At 42.7% G+C, this 22,659-nt stretch overlaps 1 protein-coding gene across 7 annotated transcripts in view; it reads right to left on the bottom strand.

The window, feature by feature from the left end:
- PAIP1 (poly(A) binding protein interacting protein 1) overlaps nucleotides 1–11,388 on the bottom strand; it is a 29,790-nt gene extending 18,402 nt beyond the window's left edge. For 3 of the 7 annotated variants that reach the window (XR_005358499.1, XM_038535154.1, XM_038535158.1), the window contains exons 1-3: nucleotides 10,475–10,716; nucleotides 9,458–9,627; nucleotides 437–622 (exon numbers count right to left, since the gene is read on the bottom strand). Coding sequence is in view for 6 of the 7 variants with exons in the window: in XM_038535154.1 (XP_038391082.1) it covers nucleotides 437–622; nucleotides 9,458–9,627; nucleotides 10,475–10,502 (384 nt within the window). In the remaining variant the exon portion in view is untranslated. Of the gene's footprint in view, nucleotides 1–436; nucleotides 623–9,457; nucleotides 9,628–9,832; nucleotides 9,957–10,246; nucleotides 10,717–10,911; nucleotides 11,073–11,260 lie in introns of those variants that run through there. The other 4 variants (XM_038535157.1, XM_038535156.1, XM_038535153.1 and 1 more) reach the window with 4 other exon arrangements.
- Between the last annotated feature and the right edge of the window lie 11,271 nt (nucleotides 11,389–22,659).

Below are 22,659 nucleotides of genomic sequence, written 5' to 3'. Positions count from 1 at the left end.
CTTTTTTTTTTTTTTTTTTTTTCCCCCCCCGACTCCTTTATGAGGGAAGAGAATTCTCCCAGGATTTTTTTCTCTCATATTCCAAAAGTGCTATATAACTTGATACCTAGGAGAAAAGAATTGCACTCTTTTTCTATATTCTGTTAACTTTAGATCCTGTAAAAACAGAGGGAGATGGAAAAAAGGTATGATACTTACCTAGCCTTCCTCATAAATGCCCAACACCCCTTCCAACTACCCGTGAAGAGCTTTGAATCTCCAATCTGGCTCGAGTCCTGGCTCTCCATACAACAGATGTGAAAGCTCCCATGAACCATAAAGAGTTAAGGAGCATGGAGGCCAGTGAATGTGAATCTGGCCTCCCTGAAGGAGCCACCACCACCCTTGGGCTTCAAGGGAGCTACTGGATGATCACTTGTCCCATCAGCCAACCTACCTGTTGATAGATGAGTTCTACAAGTTCTTGCAAAGCATCATCTGTTGTAACCCAGCCATTCAGGGTCTCTGCAAACTGTTCAATTTCGGTTTCAAAACTGCCAGGCTGCTCTGTAAGATGATTCAAAAAATCCTGAACATACTCTGGTAGAGTGGGATAATCCTCACAACCATCTTCATAGGAATCCTATATAGATCAAAAGTTTAAAAAGAAAAAAAAAAGTTTAAAAAGTGTTTTAATCCATGCAACTGGCTAAATAAACCTTATTAAGGCAGTTTTATTTTTATTTTTATATTTTTAAAGATTTTATTTGCCAGAGCAAGAGAGCACAAGCAGGGCAAGCAGCAGAACAAGAGGGAGAAGCAGCCTCCCCCAAAGAGCAGGGAGCCCAATGCAGGGCTCAATCCAGGACTCTGGGATCACTAAGCTGAAGGCAGACCTTTACTGACTGAGCCACCCAGGTGCCCTAAGGCAGCTTTAAGTTGAGAAGTCTCTAGCACAAATGATCCTTTACATGAGAAAATTTGTTTTCCTCAAAAAAAATTAAGCCCAATGAATCATTCTTTGTTAGCCAACAGCCATAGTGTTACATTATAGCAGGACTCCATCTAACTGGGTAGGATATTATCTTCTCATCCTGGCAGATAAACCAGACAACTGAGAAAATTTACACTGATATTTCACTGTAATACCAACATCAAAATTAAGATTTTGATTTATGGATACAGGATCAGAGATTTGCTTCAAAGTGGTAAGGAAGAAGGAGCTAGGGATAACAGAAAAAAGAATGGCCATAGGTAGCAACTGTTGAGGCCATGAGGATTCATTATACCCTTCTTCATACTCTTACAGTTTTTTGATAATTTAAAAATTTATTGGAGGGGTGAAGCTAGTAAGGTTTATCATCTGTTAATCCCCAAGGACAGGAAAATATATATAGTTAAATGACTAGAAAACTTCACAATAATATGCTGTGGCACACTTTGGCTGCCATATCCATGGCAATCTAGCCAGCCTTGATTGTAGTAAGTTTCCAACTCATGTTCTACCACTATTACCTTTGGTAGTTCCCAATCTTTTAATTATTGGCTAGAGGCTGAACAGAGGGAATACTGCAAAAGATATATCAGGTTATCAACTCCTAGACTTGCAATGTCTGGAATACTAACCAAAGCATTCTGAAATTTACTTAACAGCTATGATTTATAGGATCCCCCCCCCAATATAATAATTATAATTATATTGCTGATTAAATTTACCCTTTTCCAAAAGGAGTCAAATAAGAAACTACATGAAAGAATTATGACAATATATATAGTTATAACATATGACCATTTTATGAAGGGGCTAATAAGTTCTAAAGCCAGTGACTGCATAAAGAAAAAATAATCACACCCAGTCCAAACTCTCCTTTGGAAAGCTCCATGTTGAAGGTGAACATATAGTCTTAGTAAAACAACTAATAAAGCCAGTTGGTCCTCTACCGTTGGTATTGACCACCATTTTTTCAGCTGACCACAACTTAGAGACCATGTTACATATCTTTAAATGTATCTCCAGATATTAAAGTGATACTACTTAACATGACTGGCAGCATGTGCTATCAGAGGTGCTAAGGAAATAAGAGTAACTTTAGGAATAGCAGATTCACAGGCCCATATTATGCTCACAGTATTTGTGGAGCAGAACAGGTATACAGATAGATGAAATGCTGGAGCTCAAAACTAAATCCAAATTAAATGACTTCACTCTAGGGGTGCCTGGCTGGCTCAGTTGGTAGAGCAAGTGACTCAATCTCAGGGTCATGGGTTTAAGCCCCACACTAACTACAGAAATTACTTGAAAATAATTCAAAAATGACTCTAAAATAAATTAACATTGATGAAATTCAAACTTATTCATTATGAACATTACAGCTGTATGATGAGGATTAAATAAGTTAATAAGTAAATGCCTCTGGCCCTGCGACCAGCACATAGTAAGGCATTAAGTAAGCAAATTTTTACATTTCTGGGAAAATACTAAAACGTATTCCAAGTGCCATGGCCATGTTCTCTCTCTCTCTCTTTTTTTTTTTTTTTTTAAGATTTTATTTATTTATTCATGAGAGATACAGAGAGAAAGAGGCAGAGACACAGGCAGAGGGAGAAGCAGGCTCCATGTGGAAGCCTGACGCGGGACTCGATCCTGGGTCTCCAGGATCATGCCCTGGGCTGAAGGAGATGCTAAACCTCTGAGCCACCCAGGCTGCCCACGGCCATGTTCTTATACCTAAAGGATTATATCTAAAAGTATCTAAAGAACAGAATGATTAAAAAACCGTACTTCTTGGTATGTAGGAGGATAACCCTACATGGCTAATAGCCATCAGTTGCACATAAAATAGGTGAAAGACACTTAAGAGCTCTGCAAGGCTGTCTCAACTCCAAAAAACTTTGAGGTAAGCATTGCTATTCCCCTTGCACAAACTAAGAAATGAGCACAGAGAAGTCACTTTGGTTACTCATTCAAAACCATCTGTTGAGTGCCTATTAAGTACCAAATACTGTTCTAGGTACTGGGGGTACAGTCTTGGCATGAATAAAGGAGACAAAGTCTTCCTCCAGTGTAGCTTATCATCCATCACAGAAGACATCATTTAGAAGTTAGGATATACTACGAAAAAAAAAAAGGGGGGGGGGGGCGCTAAACTAATGCAACACGATATGTTAACTTCAGAATTCTTATTGTTTTCTGGTTGTCTTTTTTTTTTTTTTTTTTTTTTTTAATTCCAGTACGGTTAATGTCTGAGACAGAAAGAAAACAAAAAAAAAACCCAGCCATACAAATATCTGAGGAGAGATAGTCTATGTAGTAGGTTCAGTCAGTATGTAGGCCCCAAAAAGAAGAGCTTACCTGACACCTTTGAGAAGGAAAAACCAGAAGGAGAAACTGAGGATGGGGCAATAGCTAACAAGATCAAGGAGCCAGACGGGGAAATGGTAAGGTAGGGTCTTGGGGACTATAGGGAGATTGGCTTGAAAGCCAGTGGAAAAACCATCAGGCAAAGGCACAGCAGGTAGGGTTTGAACAAGGAAGGACCGTGTACCAACTTAATTTGTGCACTCACACAGAAGAAGTGAGCACAGAACCCTGCACTTCTAACCTCTATGCTATACTCCTAAGTGACAAAGGATCATAACCCAACCTTGACATAGGTACAAGAATATTCAGTGCCAAAAATCCATCTATCAACAAAGAATGGGTTAAATATACTACCTCATACCCATGTAATGCATCATATAGCCACCTAAGAAGATATATTTACATCAATACAGAAATCACCAATATGAAAAAAAAAAAAAAAAAAAAAAAAAAAGAAATCACCAATATGTTAAAAGAACATAGAATCATATTTTAGTACAGTTTAATTTTAAGAGATTTAGAGACAACAAAAATCTCTGGAAAGATAGACAAGGAACAGTAGTTAGCTGTGGAGTAAATAAATGCTCATTATGAATATTGACCGTTTTTTAATAAAATTGTAAAGCCAGTTTAGCATTATAAATGCATACATTACATACACTTCAATATTAGCCACGTAATGTAAGTTTTAAAAACCAGTTTTTGATATCTAGAGTATTACAGGCTTATAGTATCCTATTAATGGTAAAGAGGAAGGAACACTACAGGTTGCAGCTGAAGGTATTAATTTTGATTTCTATCGAATGTCATTCACCATGGCAAAAATAGGTTGGAATACTGATTTCCAATCTTCTCAATAAAATTAACAATCTTAAGGGGATCCCTGGGTGGCTCAGCGGTTTGGCGCCTGCCTTTGGCCCAGGGCACGATCCTGGAGTCCCAGGATTGAGTCCCACGTCGGGCTCCAGGCATAGAGCCTGCTTCTCCCTCCTCCTGTGTCTCTGCCCCCTGCCCCTCTATCACGAATAAATAAATAAATAACTCTTTTAAAAAAAAAATTAACACTCTTAAGAAAATTTGAAGTCTTGGGGGCACCTGGGTGGCTCAGCTGGTTAAGCATTACTCTTTGATTTTGGCTCCGGTCATGATCTCAGGGTTATGAGACAGAGCTCCATGTTGGAATCTACCCAAGATTCTCTTTCTCCTTCTCTCCCTCCTCTGGACCACCCCCTGCGCCCCGCCCCCCCCGCCCCACGTGCACATGCACACATGCACTCACTAAAATAAATGTAAGAAAAAAAAATTAAAGTCTGAAAGTAAAAAAGGAAAGTAGAACTGCTCTGATTATAAGCATTACAGGGGATTAATCAAGGAGGTGTGTAGCTGGCTCAGTAGGTACAGCAGGTAACTGGATCTCAGGGTTCTGAGTTCAAGCCCCATGTTGGGTGTAGAGATTGCCAAAAATAAACTACTACAGGGGACTGATCAGAGCCTGTTGTTTCCAGCAAAAAAGGAAGCACAGCATATTGTGGACAGATGAACATGTTTGCATTATTTCTCTAGTACAGATTTTTTTAAAGTACAAATTTCATCAGTCTTCAAAGTTGAGTTTGATGGCTCGCAAGCTGAGGAATATTTAAAATTTTAGGTATTTTTCTTCAAAATTCTGACAGGACATTAAGAGGGGCATCAATTAGAAAATGCACTTTTTCAAAGAAGATTCTCAATGTATTGCTAGAGATAAAACCCTAATCCAAAGCAGCAGGAAAAAAGGAAACTGATCAGACAATTAAATGGTGGAATAGTCAAGACTACCTTAGTTAACTGGATTGAAGGTGCAAGGGTGTGAAAGAAATGGGAGTTGATATACCATTTTTAGCCCAAACAGCTCCTTAGAATAAAATAAGAGGTTTGCAGAAAATAAATTCTTTTTTATACTTCAGTTTCAACGTGAGATCCTCATGAATAAGTCGAAACAAATGGAAACACAAGCCAGGAGTTCAGAGGAAGAATTAAATTTCAGATATCAGCAGATAGGTAGGCAACGGTCAAATTCTAGGCAATTGGTAGGATCACTAAGGTAATAAAATGGAAAAAAGAGAAACCTTAGGACGACAGTCTCAGGGAAGAAGGAATGATCTACAAGTTGGAAGGATGAGGTACTGCCACAATCCCCAAAGGAACAAGTAAAGAGGTACTCATAGAAGCAAACGCTACAGAATAATTTTACATGGTGAAATCAGAAAGAACAATGGTTGCAGTCCTGGGAGTGAAAAACTATGCACAGAGAGGAAAATTAAGAGGAGTATCTTAAATATTCAGTTCTTATAAAAATAAGAGAAACTGCTAAAAGGCTGAAAAAGTTCCCCTGGTCCCTAGCACAGGACCTGACACACTGGGACTTGTTAAATTGTAGAGATCATACTGTCGTTAAAATCTACTAGGATGACAGTTAAAAGGACAATAGATTTTCAGACCCAAAGAGCACCAGTAAAGGCCACAAAAATAGTATTTCAATTGGGGGGGGTGGAATCAGCCAGCAGAGGTCTGAACAGTGAGAAGTAAAATACTACTAACAGAATACATGCTGGAGAACATCACTATTGAAAGGTGAAGACAAACAGGCAGTAACTTCAGGGGAATGTTCTTGGGAAAAAGCTGGGACTCTGTGTGTCGGGGGGATTTCTGCCTCTTAATAAATGCTTTATGAAATCCTCTGTAGAATTTTTGGTTCTTGTAAGTGAGCTGTGATTAAATATTCACGATGTAATGGTTTATCAGAGAAGCAACAGCCAGGAGTAGTAGATACAGCAACAACTTGCTATGTAGGCACTGGAAGCAAATTCTAGCAGTGGGATTAAAAGAAGGACTCCAAGATAAGAGGGTTCAGAATTCTGAAAGGGTTAAGAAAGCACAACAAAAGACTATCATAAAGGCTTTTTAGAAAAAAAGCATGAACTCTGGGGCGCCTGGGTGGTGCAGTCGATTAAGCAGCCAGCTCTTGGTTTCAGCTCGGGTCCTGAGCTCTAGGTGGGGGGACTGAGCCCTGTGTTGGGCTCTGCTCAGTGAAGAGTCAGCTTGGGATTTTCTCCTTCTGCCTCTCTACCCTGCACTCACTCTCACACTCTTAAATAAATCCTTGGCGGGGGCTGTAGGGAAGCAAAGCATGAACTCTTGAGAACAGACCCAGCTCAAAAACACCCAGATTTTTCTCACGTATAAAAGCAGACCTATGGCATTTTTGTCCATTTTGTTCACTGCTGTATCCCGTGCTGACTCACGATAAATATCCAACTATCTGTTGAACGAGTGAGTGGATACAGCGAACTTTGGATTCTGGCTACTATACAGAAGAAAAGTTTCCCTCGCAACAAGACCTACTCCTAAGAGTCAAGGAACAAGCAAGGATGCTGCTATTCTGGGACCAGACAGAAAAATGCTTACCACTGACAAGGTAAAGGGTAAATGAGTAGACTAGAGAATGCACTAGAGCAGGGGTAGCAAGCTTGAAGGATTACAGAATCAAGGTGGATTACAAACAGATGAGGCAAGCCAGTGAGCAATTAGAGTTCACGCGTTCCATCTAAAGGGGTTGCCTCTACTCAGCTTCAACCATTTTTGCTCCATCAAAGTAACAGTCTGGGGTGCCTAGGTGGCTCAGTAGGTTAAGCATCTGACTCGATCTCAACTCAGGTCATGATCTCAGGGTCGCGAGATCCAGGAGCATTGCCTTGGGCTCCATGCTCAGCTCAGGGTCAGCTTGAGATGCGCTCTCCTTCTTCCTGGGCCCCCAACCCCAGCTGGGGCTCCCGTTCTAAGTAACAGTCTGGTACAACCACATATTAGGATTTCAAGAGAAACCAGAAAATTCAGATTTGTAACATCTAGTTTAAGTGTTGGTAGCTTATTAAAAAACACTCCTTTGCCCCCCAAAAATCAAACCACCAGGGCCAAAGAAGACACACCTGCAGGCCACACACGAGCCATGGGCTTCCAGTTTGCAATCTGTTCTGGCAGAATGAATGCAGAAGCGGCTGATCTAATAGAGGATATCCAGGAATGCCTAACAGGGGACAGTGACTCTAAGTTAGGGAACATGGCTCAATTCACTGCTCTGCAGCCCAGGAGTCGAACTATGCAGAACTATGTAAATTAGTTGGTACAGAACTCTGAAAAAAACTGTATCCCTATCATAAAATGGCCCAAATGAATAGGGAGACAAACAGAAAAGTTTTATGGCTGTTTGAAAGTAAGTACTCTTTAATAGTTCATTCAACTACTCGCAGCTCTCTAAGCATTCCTTTCCTGAGCCAAATACAACTTTCTGGCAAAAACCCAAGCTGTTCTCACTTCTACTTTACATGACTGACAACCCCTTTCACCCCAAGTCAACTGCTCTTCCTGAATGCTCATACTTTCCCCCTTCCCAGCCCCAAAGCTTTTTCCTACAGCAGTCTAAGATGCACGGAGTTTCTGAAACATGGAATACAGACTTCCTGTACCTTTTCTATCGCTGAAATAAATAAATAAAGCATTGCCCCCCAGCCCCAAGAAGAAACAAAACAGGTGTACCACTGTATTGGTAAATACAAACTAAAACTAGAAGTAAATACCACACACCCAGAATAGCTAAACTTAACAGAAAATTCCAAATGCTGACAGGGAAGCAGAGCAATTAGAAAATACAGAGTGTACACTGGAATAGTCTCTTTGGAAAACTATCTGGCAGTCTCTGGTAGCCAACTTTATTAAAGCTGGCTGGTTCAGTTGGTAGAGCATAACAATCTTGGGGTTGACTTTAGGCTCATATTAGGTATAGGGGAGGAGTTGGCTACCCCTTGTCCGCATAATTCTACTCCTAGGTATGTACCCAACAGAAAAAAGGGCATATATCCACCAAGACATGGAAAGACTTGCAGCCCAATTCAAAATAGCCCCAAAATGGACACTACTCAAATGTTTATTAAGAGACAAAAAAGGAAAAAAAAAAAGACAAATAGGACTGTGATATATCCACACAATGGAATGCTAGAATAAGTCACCTTAACTATGAGCTACATCGATTTAGATGCTGAAAAACAGTGAGACACAAAAAGATATTACTCTATGACCTCCATTTATACAAACTTTGAAAATATGCAAAACGTCTTAAGCCAAAATAGTAATTAACATAGGAGAATAGTAATGACAGAAGAAATTCTAGAAAGGTTGATAATGTTCCTTTTCTTGATATGGATGCTGGTTGCTTTAGCGTTCACTTTGTAAAACTTAGCTAACCTTTATGTACACGATTCTGTGTTAAATGTCAACAAAACTAGGATTTTAGAAAAGACTTCTGCTAAAGTATTTCTTTAACCCTCTAATGGTTCGTGCGCCACGTATATGCAATTAATTGCTATGCGTTTACCCAGCACGTATTCCTTTCTATATATCCCAACTGTGCTTTGTGTTTTCTCCCACTTAAGTGTCATCAGTTTTTTAAGTTCTTACATTATTGACAAAGGTGAATCTGAAGGTTTAAAAGTTCTTCTGACCTGTGTAAACATTTTATCAAAACCCCTTGCGTTTAAAAAAAAAAAAAAACAAAAAAAAAAAACCCTTGCGTTTCTTCATAATAGAACCAGGAACACTTCTGTTTTAACAGAGCCCAGGTGTGTAACATTCAAAAGCCTTCCTCAAATTAGCTGCAGCAAAACGATGGTTTAATAGACCCTAAAACTACTGATGCATGTTCAGCTATCCCGGTGAAATCAAATTTAAAATCCGCTTTGCCAGGCCACTCTTCTATAGACTGTCCATGAAGTCTGAACACAAGTTTTAGTTTTGTATATCGATAGTGCCCTTCACTATATCCTGTATTAGCGCAGAAATACTCAACAGGTACTGGAAATACAGCAGTGAAAGGAGTCAAGATCTACTGTCCATTTGGATTCTGATGTTTAGAACATCATAACCACAAAATCTATTCCTGGGTCAGTTTTGTTTCCTCATCAGTGCAACGAAGAAAATGTTTTTATGTGTAGCAGACAGCACCCGCAAGCTGATTAATGAAATAGAGTCATAACCACATTATTCCGGTGGTATTGATTCACGATTGCAGAAAGAAGGTCTACTTACTGTATAATTAGAAGAGTAACCTGATGGATAAAATTCAGGAGCGTTCGCAGACAGCTTAGACATCAATACAGGAGCTACAACCACCTGGGGTTTGGCCATTGCCGACTCCGAGTTCTGCGGCGGGATATTATCCTGTGAACTAGGCGGAGCTCTCTGGGGCCTCGTTGGTTCTGAGAAAGGAGAAACGAGGGGTTAGATGCATTCCGTCCTTTGTACACCAACTTACTATCTGCGGAAGAACCAAAGGAGAAGGGCTGGTTTTTTAAGAGTCCAACGAGCACCGTCACGAATCTTAAGGTGAAAGCCAGGAGAAAGAGCCAGGAGAGCCTGCCGGGAGGAACAATAGGACTGGCTCTAGCTTCTTTACGGTCATACCTGCCTCCTAAATGAATTAATGCTCGAGGGTTCCTCCTGTCCTTTTTTCCTCTTTTGTGAAGGAGTCGGTTAAAAAAGAGGCGGTTGCTCGCCTAAGGTCTCCCTTCCCAGGGCCGGGGGGGGGGGGGGGGGGGGGGGGGGGGGGGGGGCGGATTTTCACTTCCTCCCCGGACGGCCCAACTCCGCGGCGGCGCAGGGGCCCCTCCCCCTCCCCAGCCGGGGCGCACAAAGGATTCCTGCAGCCGCCGTCTGGAGCCCGCTGCGGGCCCGCCCCCCGCAACCCCCGGGCCCCTCGGGGGATGCTTGCGGGGGACGCGGGGGCGGGGGCGGGGGCGGCGCGGCGGCCTCGGCGCGCGCGGGGCCGTGGGGGAGCGTTGGCCCGGGAGGCCGGGGTCCCCGAGAGCGGCTCCGTACCTGGGAGCGCCCCGGGCCGGGGAGGCCTCTGGGGGCCGGCGGGGACCTCGCACTGGGCCCCGGGCGGCGGGGCCGTCCTGGGCTGGCGCAGCGGCGGCGGCTGCAGGAAGCCCGGGGCTTTGGGCTGCGGCGGCGGCCGCTCCGCAGGCCCCGCTCCGTTCGGGAAACCGCCGCCCTCGGGCCCGCCCCCTCCGCGGCCCAGGCCCCGGCTCCGGCCCCGACCAGCACCTGGGGCCCGATCGAAACCGTCCGACATGCTCCTCCGCCGCCGCCGCCGGGGGCCGCTGCCGCTGCGCTCGGGAGGGACGCGGGGGGAGGCGCCGCGCTCACTCGGGCCTCATGGAGGAGGAGGGCGGCGGGCCGCGCTCGGCTGGCTCCTCGGCGCTGCGGGCGGAGCGCACGGCAGCCGCAGCCCCCGCCGAACCCGCCGCTCCAGAGCGCCCGCCCCCCGCGGCTGCCCGCCGCTCGCCGATTCTCCCCAAAACCCGGCTCCCCCGCCTCCGGCGCGGCGGCGGGGGCGGCGGCGGGTCACAGCGGCCCCCCGCGGCCCGGAGGCCCCGGGCGCGCCCGCCGCGGCCCAGCAGGCCCGCCCGGAGAACGTGGCGCGGGCGGCCGACGGCGCTGGCCGCCGCGGGGGCCGCGCGGGGGCGGAGAGGGGCCCTTACCCGGCCGGGCCCGCCCAGCGCGCTGGCTCTCAGGAGACGAGTACGCGGCCGGCGGTTGAGCCCGGAAAATAAAAATACGGGGGGAGGGGGCGTGGAGGCAGCGCCGGGGGTCGCGGACGCGCACCTCCGTGGGCGCGCAGGTGTGCTCGGTGACCCGGCGCCGGCCGAGGCCTGGGCGGGCTCGGGGCGGGCTCGGGGCAGGCTCCGGGTAGGCTCCGCGCAGGCTCCGCCAGCGGCCTCGTTGGCCGCGGCCGGGGAAGGAGGGACGCGGGCACTGATGCGCCCCCGCCCCGGGCCCCGGGCCCGCAGCTCGCAGCAGGTATTATTCGCCCGGAGAGGTCCTACCTACCGGCGCCCGGGCTCCAGTCTTCTCCCTTTTCTCTTCCCGTCCAGGAGTGCCCGGAAAATGCACTGCCTCTCAATGAAATTACCCCCCTTTTTCGTCGTCTACTAGTCCTGTCCAATAAAAAATAATAGTGCGAGCCCAAATGCAAGCTACTTACGTAATTACAAATCTTCTAGAAGCCACATTAACGAGTTAAAAAAGAAACAGGTGCGATTGTTTTTCATGATCTATTTTACTTACCCCCAACGGTATCATTTCAACATACAACTAATACGGAAATATTAATGAGACGTCCTCCCCTTTTTGGGTACTAATCAAAATCCACTGTGTGTTTCACGCTTTGAGCATGTCTCGGAGTTGGGCACATTTCGAGTGCTCAGTAGGTACACGTGCTTGGCTAGTGGCTACCGCATTGGGCAACAAAGTTCTAGATGTTACGTGTAAATTACTGTGTTTTTGTTTTTTGGTCAGGACTGAAGGTGATAAAGCCAAATGAAGGATGAATATAAGTAATGAAAAGAAAAGAATCCTTATATTTACGATTATATTGAAACATCCTCATAAACTTCGACTGTGACCCTTTGAACCTGACTTCATGTTTTCTAGTCTCCTCATCTTGAGAATCATTCCAATTAGGATCAAAACTCTCGTTAGCCATTTTCTTTGTCCCAATAAACATTAACATTTCTACCTCAATGAGTGAGAAAGGTGGCTTTACTGACGGCAATCATAAATAAATGATTAGTGCTGTTGATTACTGGCCAAAAGAATGAAATCAGGGCAGGAAGCCAACAAAAAGTATGGTTCCTTGGTGTAGAGAAAGAATGTCGGGTTCAAAGTGAGCCAGAGTTTGGTTTAGATCCTGGCCTTGACCCATAATGCCTTTGTGATCCTGGGTAAGCTAGGGATTTAGCTTCTCTGAGCCTCATTTTCCTCATCTTTCAAATTCTATGTTGTAGCACTGAGCCATATGTTACAAAGACAAGATTACATTGTAAAAACTGGATGAGGATAAAATCCCATTCTTTTATGTAGTGGTCAGTCCCTTCTTCCCCAGGACTGTTCAATCGGAAACATAAATTGTATACTCAGAAACAGTGAGAGTTATCCTGATGTTCCACTGAAGTAGACACCCTGACACTGTCCCAGGCTTTTGTTTGCATTCATCTTCTTTTTGTTCTCCTTAGAACTTTGATGATGGCTAGCACTTTGTTTTTATGCCTGAGACATTCTTATTTGAGAATAAATCTACTCTGCATCTATGGTGACATCGGAGTATCTTTATAGCTTCCTTTTATTAGATAAGGTAGTTAATTGAGATATTATCCTTTGCCTTCTCCCAATTTACTGTTACGTAATTTTAGGCCCTATTCTTATCAGATGTGGAAGGTGGCCTTGAGAGATAATATGAATGGATTTAGCTTTGTTATAACAACACTATAATATGTAGTATGTGCCAGCCACTGTTTCAAGAGCTTTACTTCTGTCTTTTTATTTAGTCCTCACATCCTAGGAGATAGGCATTCCAGTTAGCCCCATTTTTACAGAAAAGGGCCAAGATATTGCAAGGCCTATATCCACCTGGGGACTGTTATAGGGCTAAGTGGCAGGTGCGTAGGTATTGCAAAATACCAAGATGGCAGGGGCACCTGTCTGGCTCAGTAGAACATGCAACTCCTTTTATACATATATAAAATCTGTGTATATATATATATATATGTATATATGGAGAGGGAGAGAGAGAGAGAAAGGCAGAGAGGAGGAGGAGAGGGAGAGAAAAAATCTTAAGCAGGCTTGAGCCACCTAGGCGCCTCAGTAGAGCGTGCAACTCTTGATCTTGGGCTTGTAAATTCAAGCCCCACATTGGGGACAGAGATTACTTTAAAAATGCCAGAAGGTCAGTCACACACCAACATGAGTACCATATAGGACTCTGGAAAGAACTATCCAAAAAGCTGTTTCTCTACATTTACACGTTTCTTATTGATTTATGAGGGTAGGGATAAACTTGGGTCATTGGAAAATGTCTTATAATATGCAAAAAGGACTTGCTGTAAACCATGGAAAGGATTTGTTTCCTTAAACTGGGTTTGAAAGGTGTTTTCCAGGAAGACTTCTCCAAGCTGTCTAATCTTCGATGCCTCCCTTATGATAGTTATATCTTGGAAAAACTGTGTCTTGGCATTTAGTATGCTGGATTGTTAATATTTGTTCTATCCTTTATCCTCTTCGTTAAGCTATTTCTGAAGTCAGAGGACACCCTTTTTTTTAAATTTTTATTTATTTATGATAGTCACAGAGAGAGAGAGAGAGAGAGAGAGAGGCAGGCTCCATGCACCGGGAGCCCGATGTGGGATTCAATCCCGGGTCTCCAGGATTGCACCCTGGGCCAAAGGCAGGCGCCAAACCGCTGTGCCACCCAGGGATCCCAGAGGACACCTTTTTTTAAAGTAAGCTGTACATCCATTGTGGGTCTTAAACTTACATCCCCATGATCAAGAGTTGAATGCTCGGGATCCCTGGGTGGCGCAGCGGTTTGGCGCCTGCCTTTGGCCCAGGGCGCGATCCTGGAGACCCGGGATCGAATCCCACATCGGGCTCCCGGTGCATGGAGCCTGCTTCTCCCTCTGCCTGTGTCTCTGCCTCTCTCTCTCTCTGTGACTATCATAAATAAATAAAAAAAAAAAAAAAAAAAGAGTTGAATGCTCTACCAACTGATCCAGTCAGGTACTCCACCCGCAGGGCCCTTTTTCATTTCTACAGCCTTAGATCTTAGCCGAGTACTTGGTACCTAATAGGCTTTTAACAGTGATAGGAATCACCTGCAATACAGCTTTTTATTGGGTCACCAGAATAGTGATGATAAAAAAAAAAAAGACTGGTTTTCTCTTACACTTTTTGAAAGATTTAAATTAAGAGATGAATATTTAAAAAAAAAAGAAGAAGACTGGTTTTATTTTTTACTTTTTGAAAGATTTAAATTAAGAGATGAAATTTAAAAAAAAAAAGAAGATTGATTTTCATAAACCTACCATAACTTAATGGCTTCAAGATCATCATTGGGCCATATGAAAGTAGAAAGTGCAGCCTTTCAAGTCCAGCTAATAGAAGAAAGTTTTCATAAATATGGGGGGAAAATATGTGTAAGCCACATACTGACAAAAGACTTCATTCACACTGACCTCTCCCAACACCAGACACAAGGGGTACCTGGTGGCTCAGTTGGTTGGGTGTCCGCCTTCAGCTCAGGTCATGGTCTCAGGGTTCTGCAATTGAGCTTCTTGCCAGACTCTCTGCTCAGTGGGGAGCCTGCTTTTCCCCCTGCTAGTCCTTCCCTCCACCTTGCCTATGCACTCTCTCTCTTTAATAAATAAATAAATAAATAAATAAATAAATAAATAAATAAATAAATAAATATTTTTTTAAAAAAGACTTGTATCTAGAATATATGAAGAACTCTCAAACCCCAACTGTGAAAGAATAATCCAGTTAGGAAATGGGCAAAATACATGAACAGACATTTCACTGAAGAGAAAGTACAGATGGCATTTAAGCCCATGGGGGAAAAATGTTCAACATCATTAGCTATCAGGTAAATGAAAATTAAAACCCAAATGAGATTTCACTATCTATTTATCACAATGGCTAAAGTAGAAAATAGTGACAACACCAAATGCTAGAGAAACTAGAAAGAGAGTCACTCGTACATTGCTGGTGGGACTATAAAATGGTATAATTATTCTAGAAACTAGTTTCTGGTAGTTTCCTTTAAAACTATATGACTATACAACCCAGAAATTGCATTTTGGGGAGAGCCATCTGATTTACTCAGTCTACTGATCTGAATGCTAATCTCTCCCAGACATGCCCAGATATATTTGGCCAGATATCTGGGCATCCCATGGACCAAAGTGTCCTCTTATCCAGTGAGGGCCTAAAGAGAGCAACAAGGAAAAGGAAGGGAGAATGACATCACCCTATCTGATTGCTTGGGCTAGGACATTGGTCTTCTGGCCTCGGACTGAAACTTAAACCATTTGTGCTCTGGTTTTCAGGCCTTCAGATGTGGACTGGCACTATACCACTAGCTTTCCTCGGTCCCCAGTTTGCAAACAGCAAATCATGGGTCTTTTCAGCCTTCATAATCATGGGAGACAAATCTGAGGATTGGTTTTGAATATTAAGATACCATGGAATTTGCTAGTAGGTTTCAGATTTGCTTAGGATCTGTCACCCCTCCTTTTCTATTTCCCTTTTGGAATGGGAATGTCTGTCCTATGCCTGTCCCATCATTGTATTTTGGAAGCACACAACTGGTTTCATAGCTTCACAGCTGGATGGGAATCTGACCTCGGAATGAATAGTACCTTGAATCTCATCCATATCTAACTTAATGATATTTATTTATTTATTTAGTAGGCTCCACCCCCAGGTGTGGAGCCCAGTGTAAGGCTCAAACTTGTGACCGTGAGATAGAGACCTGAGCGGAGATCAAGAGTTGGACACTCAACCAACTGGGTTACCTGGGGGCCCCTAGATAATATTTACATGAGATTTTGGACTTTAGATTTTTGGTGTGGTGCTGGAATGAGCTAAAGACTTTTTGGGCTCCATGGATGGAATGAATATAACTTGCATGTCAGAAGGGCCTGAGTTTTTAAAGAAGGGCAGAATGCTATGAATGTTTGTGTCTCCTCCAAATTCATGTGTGGAATCTGTAATCCCCATTATGATATTTGGAGGTAATTAGGTTCAGATGAGGTCTTGAGGATAGAGCCTCCATAATGGGCCTCTTATAAGAAAAGAAAGATACCAGAGACCTCTCCTTTTGCACCATGTGAGGACAGCAAAAAGATGGTCATCTGCAAACCAGGAAGAGGGCTCTTTTTTTTTTAAATAATAAATTTATTTTTTATTGGTGTTCAATTTGCCAACATACAGAATAACACCCAGTGCTCATCCCATCAAGTGCCCCCCTCAGTGCCCGCCAACCAGTCCTCCCCACTCCCCGCCCTCCTCCCCTTCCACCACCCCTAGTTGGTTTCCCAGAGTTAGGAGTCTTCCATGTTCTGTCTCCCTTTCTGATATTTCCTACCCATTTCTTCTCCCTTCCCCTCTATTCCCTTTCACTATTATTTATATTCCCCAAATGAATGAGACCATATAATATTTGTCCTTCTCCGACTGACTTACTTCACTCAGCATAATACCCTCCAGTTCCATCCACCTCGAAGCAAATGGTGGGTATTTGTCGTTTCTAATGGCTGAGGAATATTCCATTGTATACATAGACCACAGCTTCTTTATTCATTCATCTTTCGATGGACACCGAGGCTCTTTCCACAGTTTGGCTATTGTGGACAATGCTGCTAGAAACATTGGGGTGGGGATCCCTGGGTGGCGCAGCGGTTTGGCGCCTGCCTTTGGCCCAGGGCGCGATCCTGGAGACCCGGGATCGAATCCCACGTCGGGCTCCCGGTGCATGGAGCCTGCTTCTCCCTCTGCCTGTGTTTCTGCCTCTCTCTCTCTCTCTCTCTCTCTCTGTGACTATCATAAATAATAAATAAAAATTAAAAAAAGAAAAGAAACATCGGGGTGCAGGTGTCCTGGCGTTTCATGCATCTGTATCTTTGGGGTAAATCCCAGCAGTGCAATTGCTGGGTGTAGGGCAGAACTATTTTTAACTCTTTGAGGAAGAGGGCTCTTACCAACACCTGATCATGCTGGCACCTGATCTTAGACTTCCCAGCCTCCCAAAATGTGAGAAATAAATTTGTTCTCTAATCCACCCAGTCTGTGGTATTTTGTCAAAGCAGCTCAAACTAAGCATTTATCCCAAAGAAATGGAAGACTTATGTTCATGCAAAACCCTGTACCCAAATTTTAATTACAGCTTCATTTCTACTGTTCCCAAACTGGAAACAACCTACATGTTTTTTAATGATGAATGGTTAAACTGTGGTGCATAGAATACTACTCAGCAAGAAAAAGGACAACTACTGAGATACACAGCAACTTTGATGGCTCTCATAAGAATTCTACTGAATGGGAAAAAAAGCCAATCTCAAAAGGCTATTGTGTGATTCGGTTTATCCAACCTTGATATGACAAAATTATAAAGATGGAAAATAGCTTAGTGGTTGCCAGGGATTACGGAGCGGCTGGGGTTCAGAGGGAAGTAGTGTGGCTGTTAAAAGGGTGGGTGCTATGAGGAATCTTTGTAATGGAATTCTTTTGTTTTCAACTGTGGTGGTGCTCACATGAATCTACACATATGATAAAATTGTATAGAACTAAATACAGGTAGGGGCACCTGGGTGGCTCAGTGGTTGAGCATCTGCCTTTGGCTCAGGTTTTGATCCCAAGGTCCTGGGATGGGGTTCCGCATCAGGCTCCCCACTGGAAGCCTGCTTCTCCTTCTGCCTATGTCTCTGTCTCTCTCTCTCTGTGTCTCTTAAAAAAAAAAAAAGAACTTAATACATGTATGTGTGTATACACATACACAAATGAGTGCATATATAACTAAGCTAAACACACTGCCAATTTCCTGGATGTGATATTGTATTAGAGGTATACATAGTTATGTAAGATATTACCATTGGGGGAAACTGAGTGAAGAATGAATAAGAGCTCTTCATATTTTTCTTTAAAAAAAAAGATTTATTCATTTATTTAAGAGAGAGAGAGTGAGTGAAAGTGGCAGAGACAGAGGGAGAGGGAGAGTGAATCTTAGGCAGACTCCATGTGGAGCCCAATGTGAGGCTTGATCTCAGACCCTGAGATCATGACCTGAGCTGAAACCAAGAGTCAGATGCTTAACCAATGTTTCACCCGTGTGGCTCTCTCCATATTATTTTTTATAACTGCTTGTAAATCTAAATTATCTCTAAAGGTTTTTTAAAGGCTTTTAAAGCTGAACTCATATAAATAAGATGTTCCATCTTATTCCATTACTCTGTACATACTCCTAGCTAGTTCAGTTCACTCCTCCCTGCCCAAATTATCATGGCAACATATATATCATAAATTAGTGGGGGCATCATTAAGAGAGAGAGAGGAATTAGCTGACATGTTTGTTCTCTTGGGCCTCATTTCTGTAAATTATCTTCTACTCCTAGTCTCTTGGGCCTGCTATGAAATGTAGTCCAAGCCAGTCAGCACTTGACTCCTATCTGGATCAAGGCTCCAATCCTCTTTGAGTCTGAGGTAGCCAGGAATGCTGTTTGGGATCTCTCCAACATCTGTTATGCTTACTTGTTTAATGTTGATCTCTTAGCTAAACTATAATTCCATGAGGACAGAGGTTCATTTATTCACTTACTCATTCAGTAAAAAGAAAAAAATTTTTTAAGTAGACTCCTTACTCAGTGTGGAGCCCAACACAGGGCTTGAACTCGTGACCCTGAGATCGAGACTTGAGCTGAGATCAAGAGTCAGTTGCTTAACTGGCTGAGCCACCCAAGAACCCCTCATTCAGTAAATGTTTATTGCATGTCTACTTTGTGCCAGACACTGTTCTAGTGCTGAGGCTAAGGAAGGGTGTGAGATTAGTAGCTGTAAGTTGTCTGAGACTTAGAAGCAGGAAGACCTGTGATGGTTATAGCAGAAATTCCAGAGGCAAATGATGATGGTGACTAAGATAGTGATAGTGAGGTTGGAGAAAAGGGCTAAATTCAAGAAACGTTGCTGAAGAAATTGACAAGTGTATGTGAGGCTTACTGAGAAGCCAGAAATAAGGATGACTCCTAGGATTCTGACCTTGATACTTCAGTCTCCAAAAGTGGGTATACCGGAGGGGAGCAGGTTCAGTGAAAGAGGGGACTCTCACTAGCTCCATTTCAGACATTTCATTTGGCATCTGGAGCATCCAAGTGGAGCTGTTCAAGGGACACGTAAATTATGGACTTAGAGTTCGGAGAGATATTGCCTAGAGTTAGATATTTGATAGCTGAAAGCCACAGGAGAAATGAGTTGATTTCGGGAAAGCAGATAGAAGCAGAAGAGGAAAGAGAAGCATAAATTTAATGGCTGGGTTGGATAAGAGGAATCTGTTTATTCTGTTTACATAGGACTAAAACTGAGAGAAGGCAGTGGAGAACAGAATATAAGAAAGGGGGAGACCATGAGTGTTGTATATTATAAAGAGGCCCAATAAAATTTAGGATTATGAAGAATCTGTTAAAGTGCACCTTCTCTGAGCTTGAGCACTCTACTTACCTTGGCAAGTACTTACTTCCTGAGGCCACTAAACAGCTGAACAACTGCCTCTGGGAACCAGCTATACCAAGTGACCTCCAATTATCTATCTAAATTTGCTTTTTGAAAAGAACAACAATAATAGCTAATATTTAGCACATACTGTGTTCTAAGTAAACACTTTATATGGGTTATCCCATTTAATTACCTCATTTAATCTTCTAAACAATCCCATGAGGTAGGTACTATTACTTATCTCATGTGATAGATGAAAACACTGAGATTTGGAGAACTTAATTAACTTGCCTAAGATCACATAAATAGTGGGCAACCCAGTTCTGTTAAGTCCAGAGTTCACAGACTGAAACAATATTACACTTTATCTCCAGAATAAATGGGCCACAGAGATGCAGGCAACCTATCTGAGTTATATTTCTCACTGTAAATTAATAAATGGGTATTCTCATGATATTTGCAAATGGAATAATATAGATTTGCGAGTGATTTGGGTACAAGCAATTGTCAGTATTAGGAAATATTGACAGTTCTAAACCTGATAGTAAAATACATGGGAGAGATATGGGAAGTTTGTAAAACAAGTGTGTTAAAGATGCTTTGTCGCCATTATAGTTTTTTTTTTTTTTTTTTTAAGATGGGAGAAAGATGCATTTGTTAGCTAAAGACAATGAGGAGGAAAAGGAAAATATCAGGGGGAAAAAGGGAAACTGAGGGAATAAAGGACCAGAGGAGGAGGCAGGCCACAAATTCAGAGTATAAGTAGCAGAAAAAACTTTGAATGGGGGGAAAATATTTCTCTAAGAAATGGAAGCAGGTGCAGAGAAATTGCAGGAGAGGGAGGGTGCTGGAAACTTAAGATGATCTCCATGTTCTCAGTGAAAAGGGAGGAAATGTCTTTACTGTGAGGGTGGGAGACATATAGAGAGGGAGTTTGAGGAAAGTGGCAATGGTTGCAAATGCTGCTCTGGGAGAGGAAACTGCTTAGGAATGGGGCCAGTCCACAGAACTGCTGGGTGCTGCAAAAAGTCCAGCTGAGATTGAAGACTGGGGATTTGCAGGGGTAACGCTCCGAACAATTTTGTGATGTTTTTTCCTCTAGTAACTCTTGACAACCTGATGTAGGATTTGAGAAGCCTGTTAGTGGGAGTGAAATATCATTATGCAGTTAAGGCAGAAGAGTAAAGTCAGAAGGGGCTGAGGGGCTGCTCATGGCTTAAGCTAGATAGAGAAAGGATTGAAAATGAAAGATAAATGATAGATTGTAAGGAAAAAGGAATCAAGAGTATGAAAGAGGGAGTTGGAAAGAAAGTGGTGGTCAGAACATGAGATCTGAGTTGAAAATTTTAGGGGAAGTTCTAGGTGAATCATTACAATAGGCAACATTCTACTAATTGCACAGTTCATCTAATTGAACTGAAGTGCTTGCTGGCTAACAACAAGGTAATGTAATAACTAGAAATGCTATTTTCAGAGTCCAAATTGGGCATTCAAAAGACAATTAGGAACATCAATGTTTAATGTATAAATATCAAGTAAGAGGTCCTTTGCTCTCCTGATGTGTTCTATTTCCCTATCTCTCTGGCACAGTCTACATACTGCTCTTTTTATTGGCACAAGGTCAAAGCCAGTACAGTTGATCTTTGAATAACATGGCTTTGAACTATACAGGCCCACTTATATGCAGATTTTTTTCAATAAATATCATATGGTACTATAAATGTATTTTCTCTTTGTTATGATTTTCTTAACATTTCCTTTTCTCTAGTTTATTGTAAGAATAAAGTATACAATACGTATACAAAACATGTTAATTGACTGTTTATGTTATTGGTAAGGTTTCTGATCAACTGTTGGCTCTTAGTTAAGCTTTGTGGGAGTCAAAAGTTATATTTTCAATTATAGGGGATTTTCAATTATAGATTTTCAATTATAGGGGATGAGAGAGGATCAGTGCTCCTAACCTCTACATTTTTCAAGGGTCAACTGAATCTTCTTTATGTTTCAACTCTTATAGGGCCCTCACTACACTTTTCTTCCTCTTAACAAATATGTGTTGACTGTCTAATGAAGCCAGACAGATTCATAACCCTGAGATCAAGAGATGCATCCTCCTGGACACCTGGGTGAGTCAGTTAAGTGTCTGTCTTTGGCTCAGGTCATGATCCCCGGGGTCTTGGGATCTGGGATCTGGGATCGAGTCCCATATTGGGTTCCCTGCTCAGTGGGGAGTTTTCGTCTCTCTCTGCACCCCCCTTAATACTCTCTCTCTTGCTTTCTGTCCGAAAAAAAAAAAAAGTTCCATCCTCCTCCAACTGAGCGAGCCAGGAACCCCTGCCCACTTTCTATTTGGAATTTTAAAAAATTGTTGAGTTTTAAGAGTTCTTTATATATTCTACATATACACCCTTTGTAGATAGTGTTTTGCAAGTATTTTCTCCCATTTAGTAACTTGTCTTTTTATTCTCCTAACCTGGTCTTTAGCAGGTTTTCTCATTTTGATGAAATGCAATTTGTCAATTTTTCCTTTTATAAATCATGCAATTGGTGTCAAGCTGTTCCCTAGATCCTGAAGATTTTTCTCTTATTTTTTAAAAAGGTTTTATGGTTTTGTAACAAAACCAAAGTGAGTTTGCTCTTTGGTGAGTCAGAAATTGCACCAGGTTGAGTGTTGTGCAGAGAAACCTTTCAATTTGTAGCGAATGAGATCATAGGGAATGGATTCCAAAGGTGAGAGGGTGAATGAGTTCCTTTTGTTTAGGGTTAAGATGAATATTTACATAGAGAAGCCTTGTTATCCTGTGTACAGGAGGGCATTAGGTAATACATGCTCCTTAAGGAAACATGACTATACATACATTGTATGTTATGTGAATGAGGCTGAGGCTCTTCCTTGGGCAGAGATTTTAGTATTATAATGAAGTGAAGGTAATTATAGGTCATTCCCTAGGTCAGGACCCTGGTCCATCTACACAGGTGCGTGCGAGTCAGGTTTAGCTTAGATGATCTTGGTGGGCTGGCCGGCAGGGAGATTGTGTTAGGGCAGTTACCATCACCTGGGGGGTGGTTTCTGGTTTCATTTGCCTGAATCTAGAGGAAAGCCTGAAAGAAGAGCTGAGGGGAAAATGTAAGACAGATGTTAGTGGGTAAGAGTGAGTGGGCAGTAAAGGCCAAGTCTTGGGGTCTAGCTG

The sequence above is a fragment of the Canis lupus genome, chromosome 4, assembly GCF_011100685.1.
Source record: "Canis lupus familiaris isolate Mischka breed German Shepherd chromosome 4, alternate assembly UU_Cfam_GSD_1.0, whole genome shotgun sequence".
Classification (NCBI taxonomy): domain Eukaryota; kingdom Metazoa; phylum Chordata; class Mammalia; order Carnivora; family Canidae; genus Canis; species Canis lupus.
Note: the sequence above shows the minus strand (reverse complement) of the source record. Positions and strands in the feature narration are given on the sequence as shown.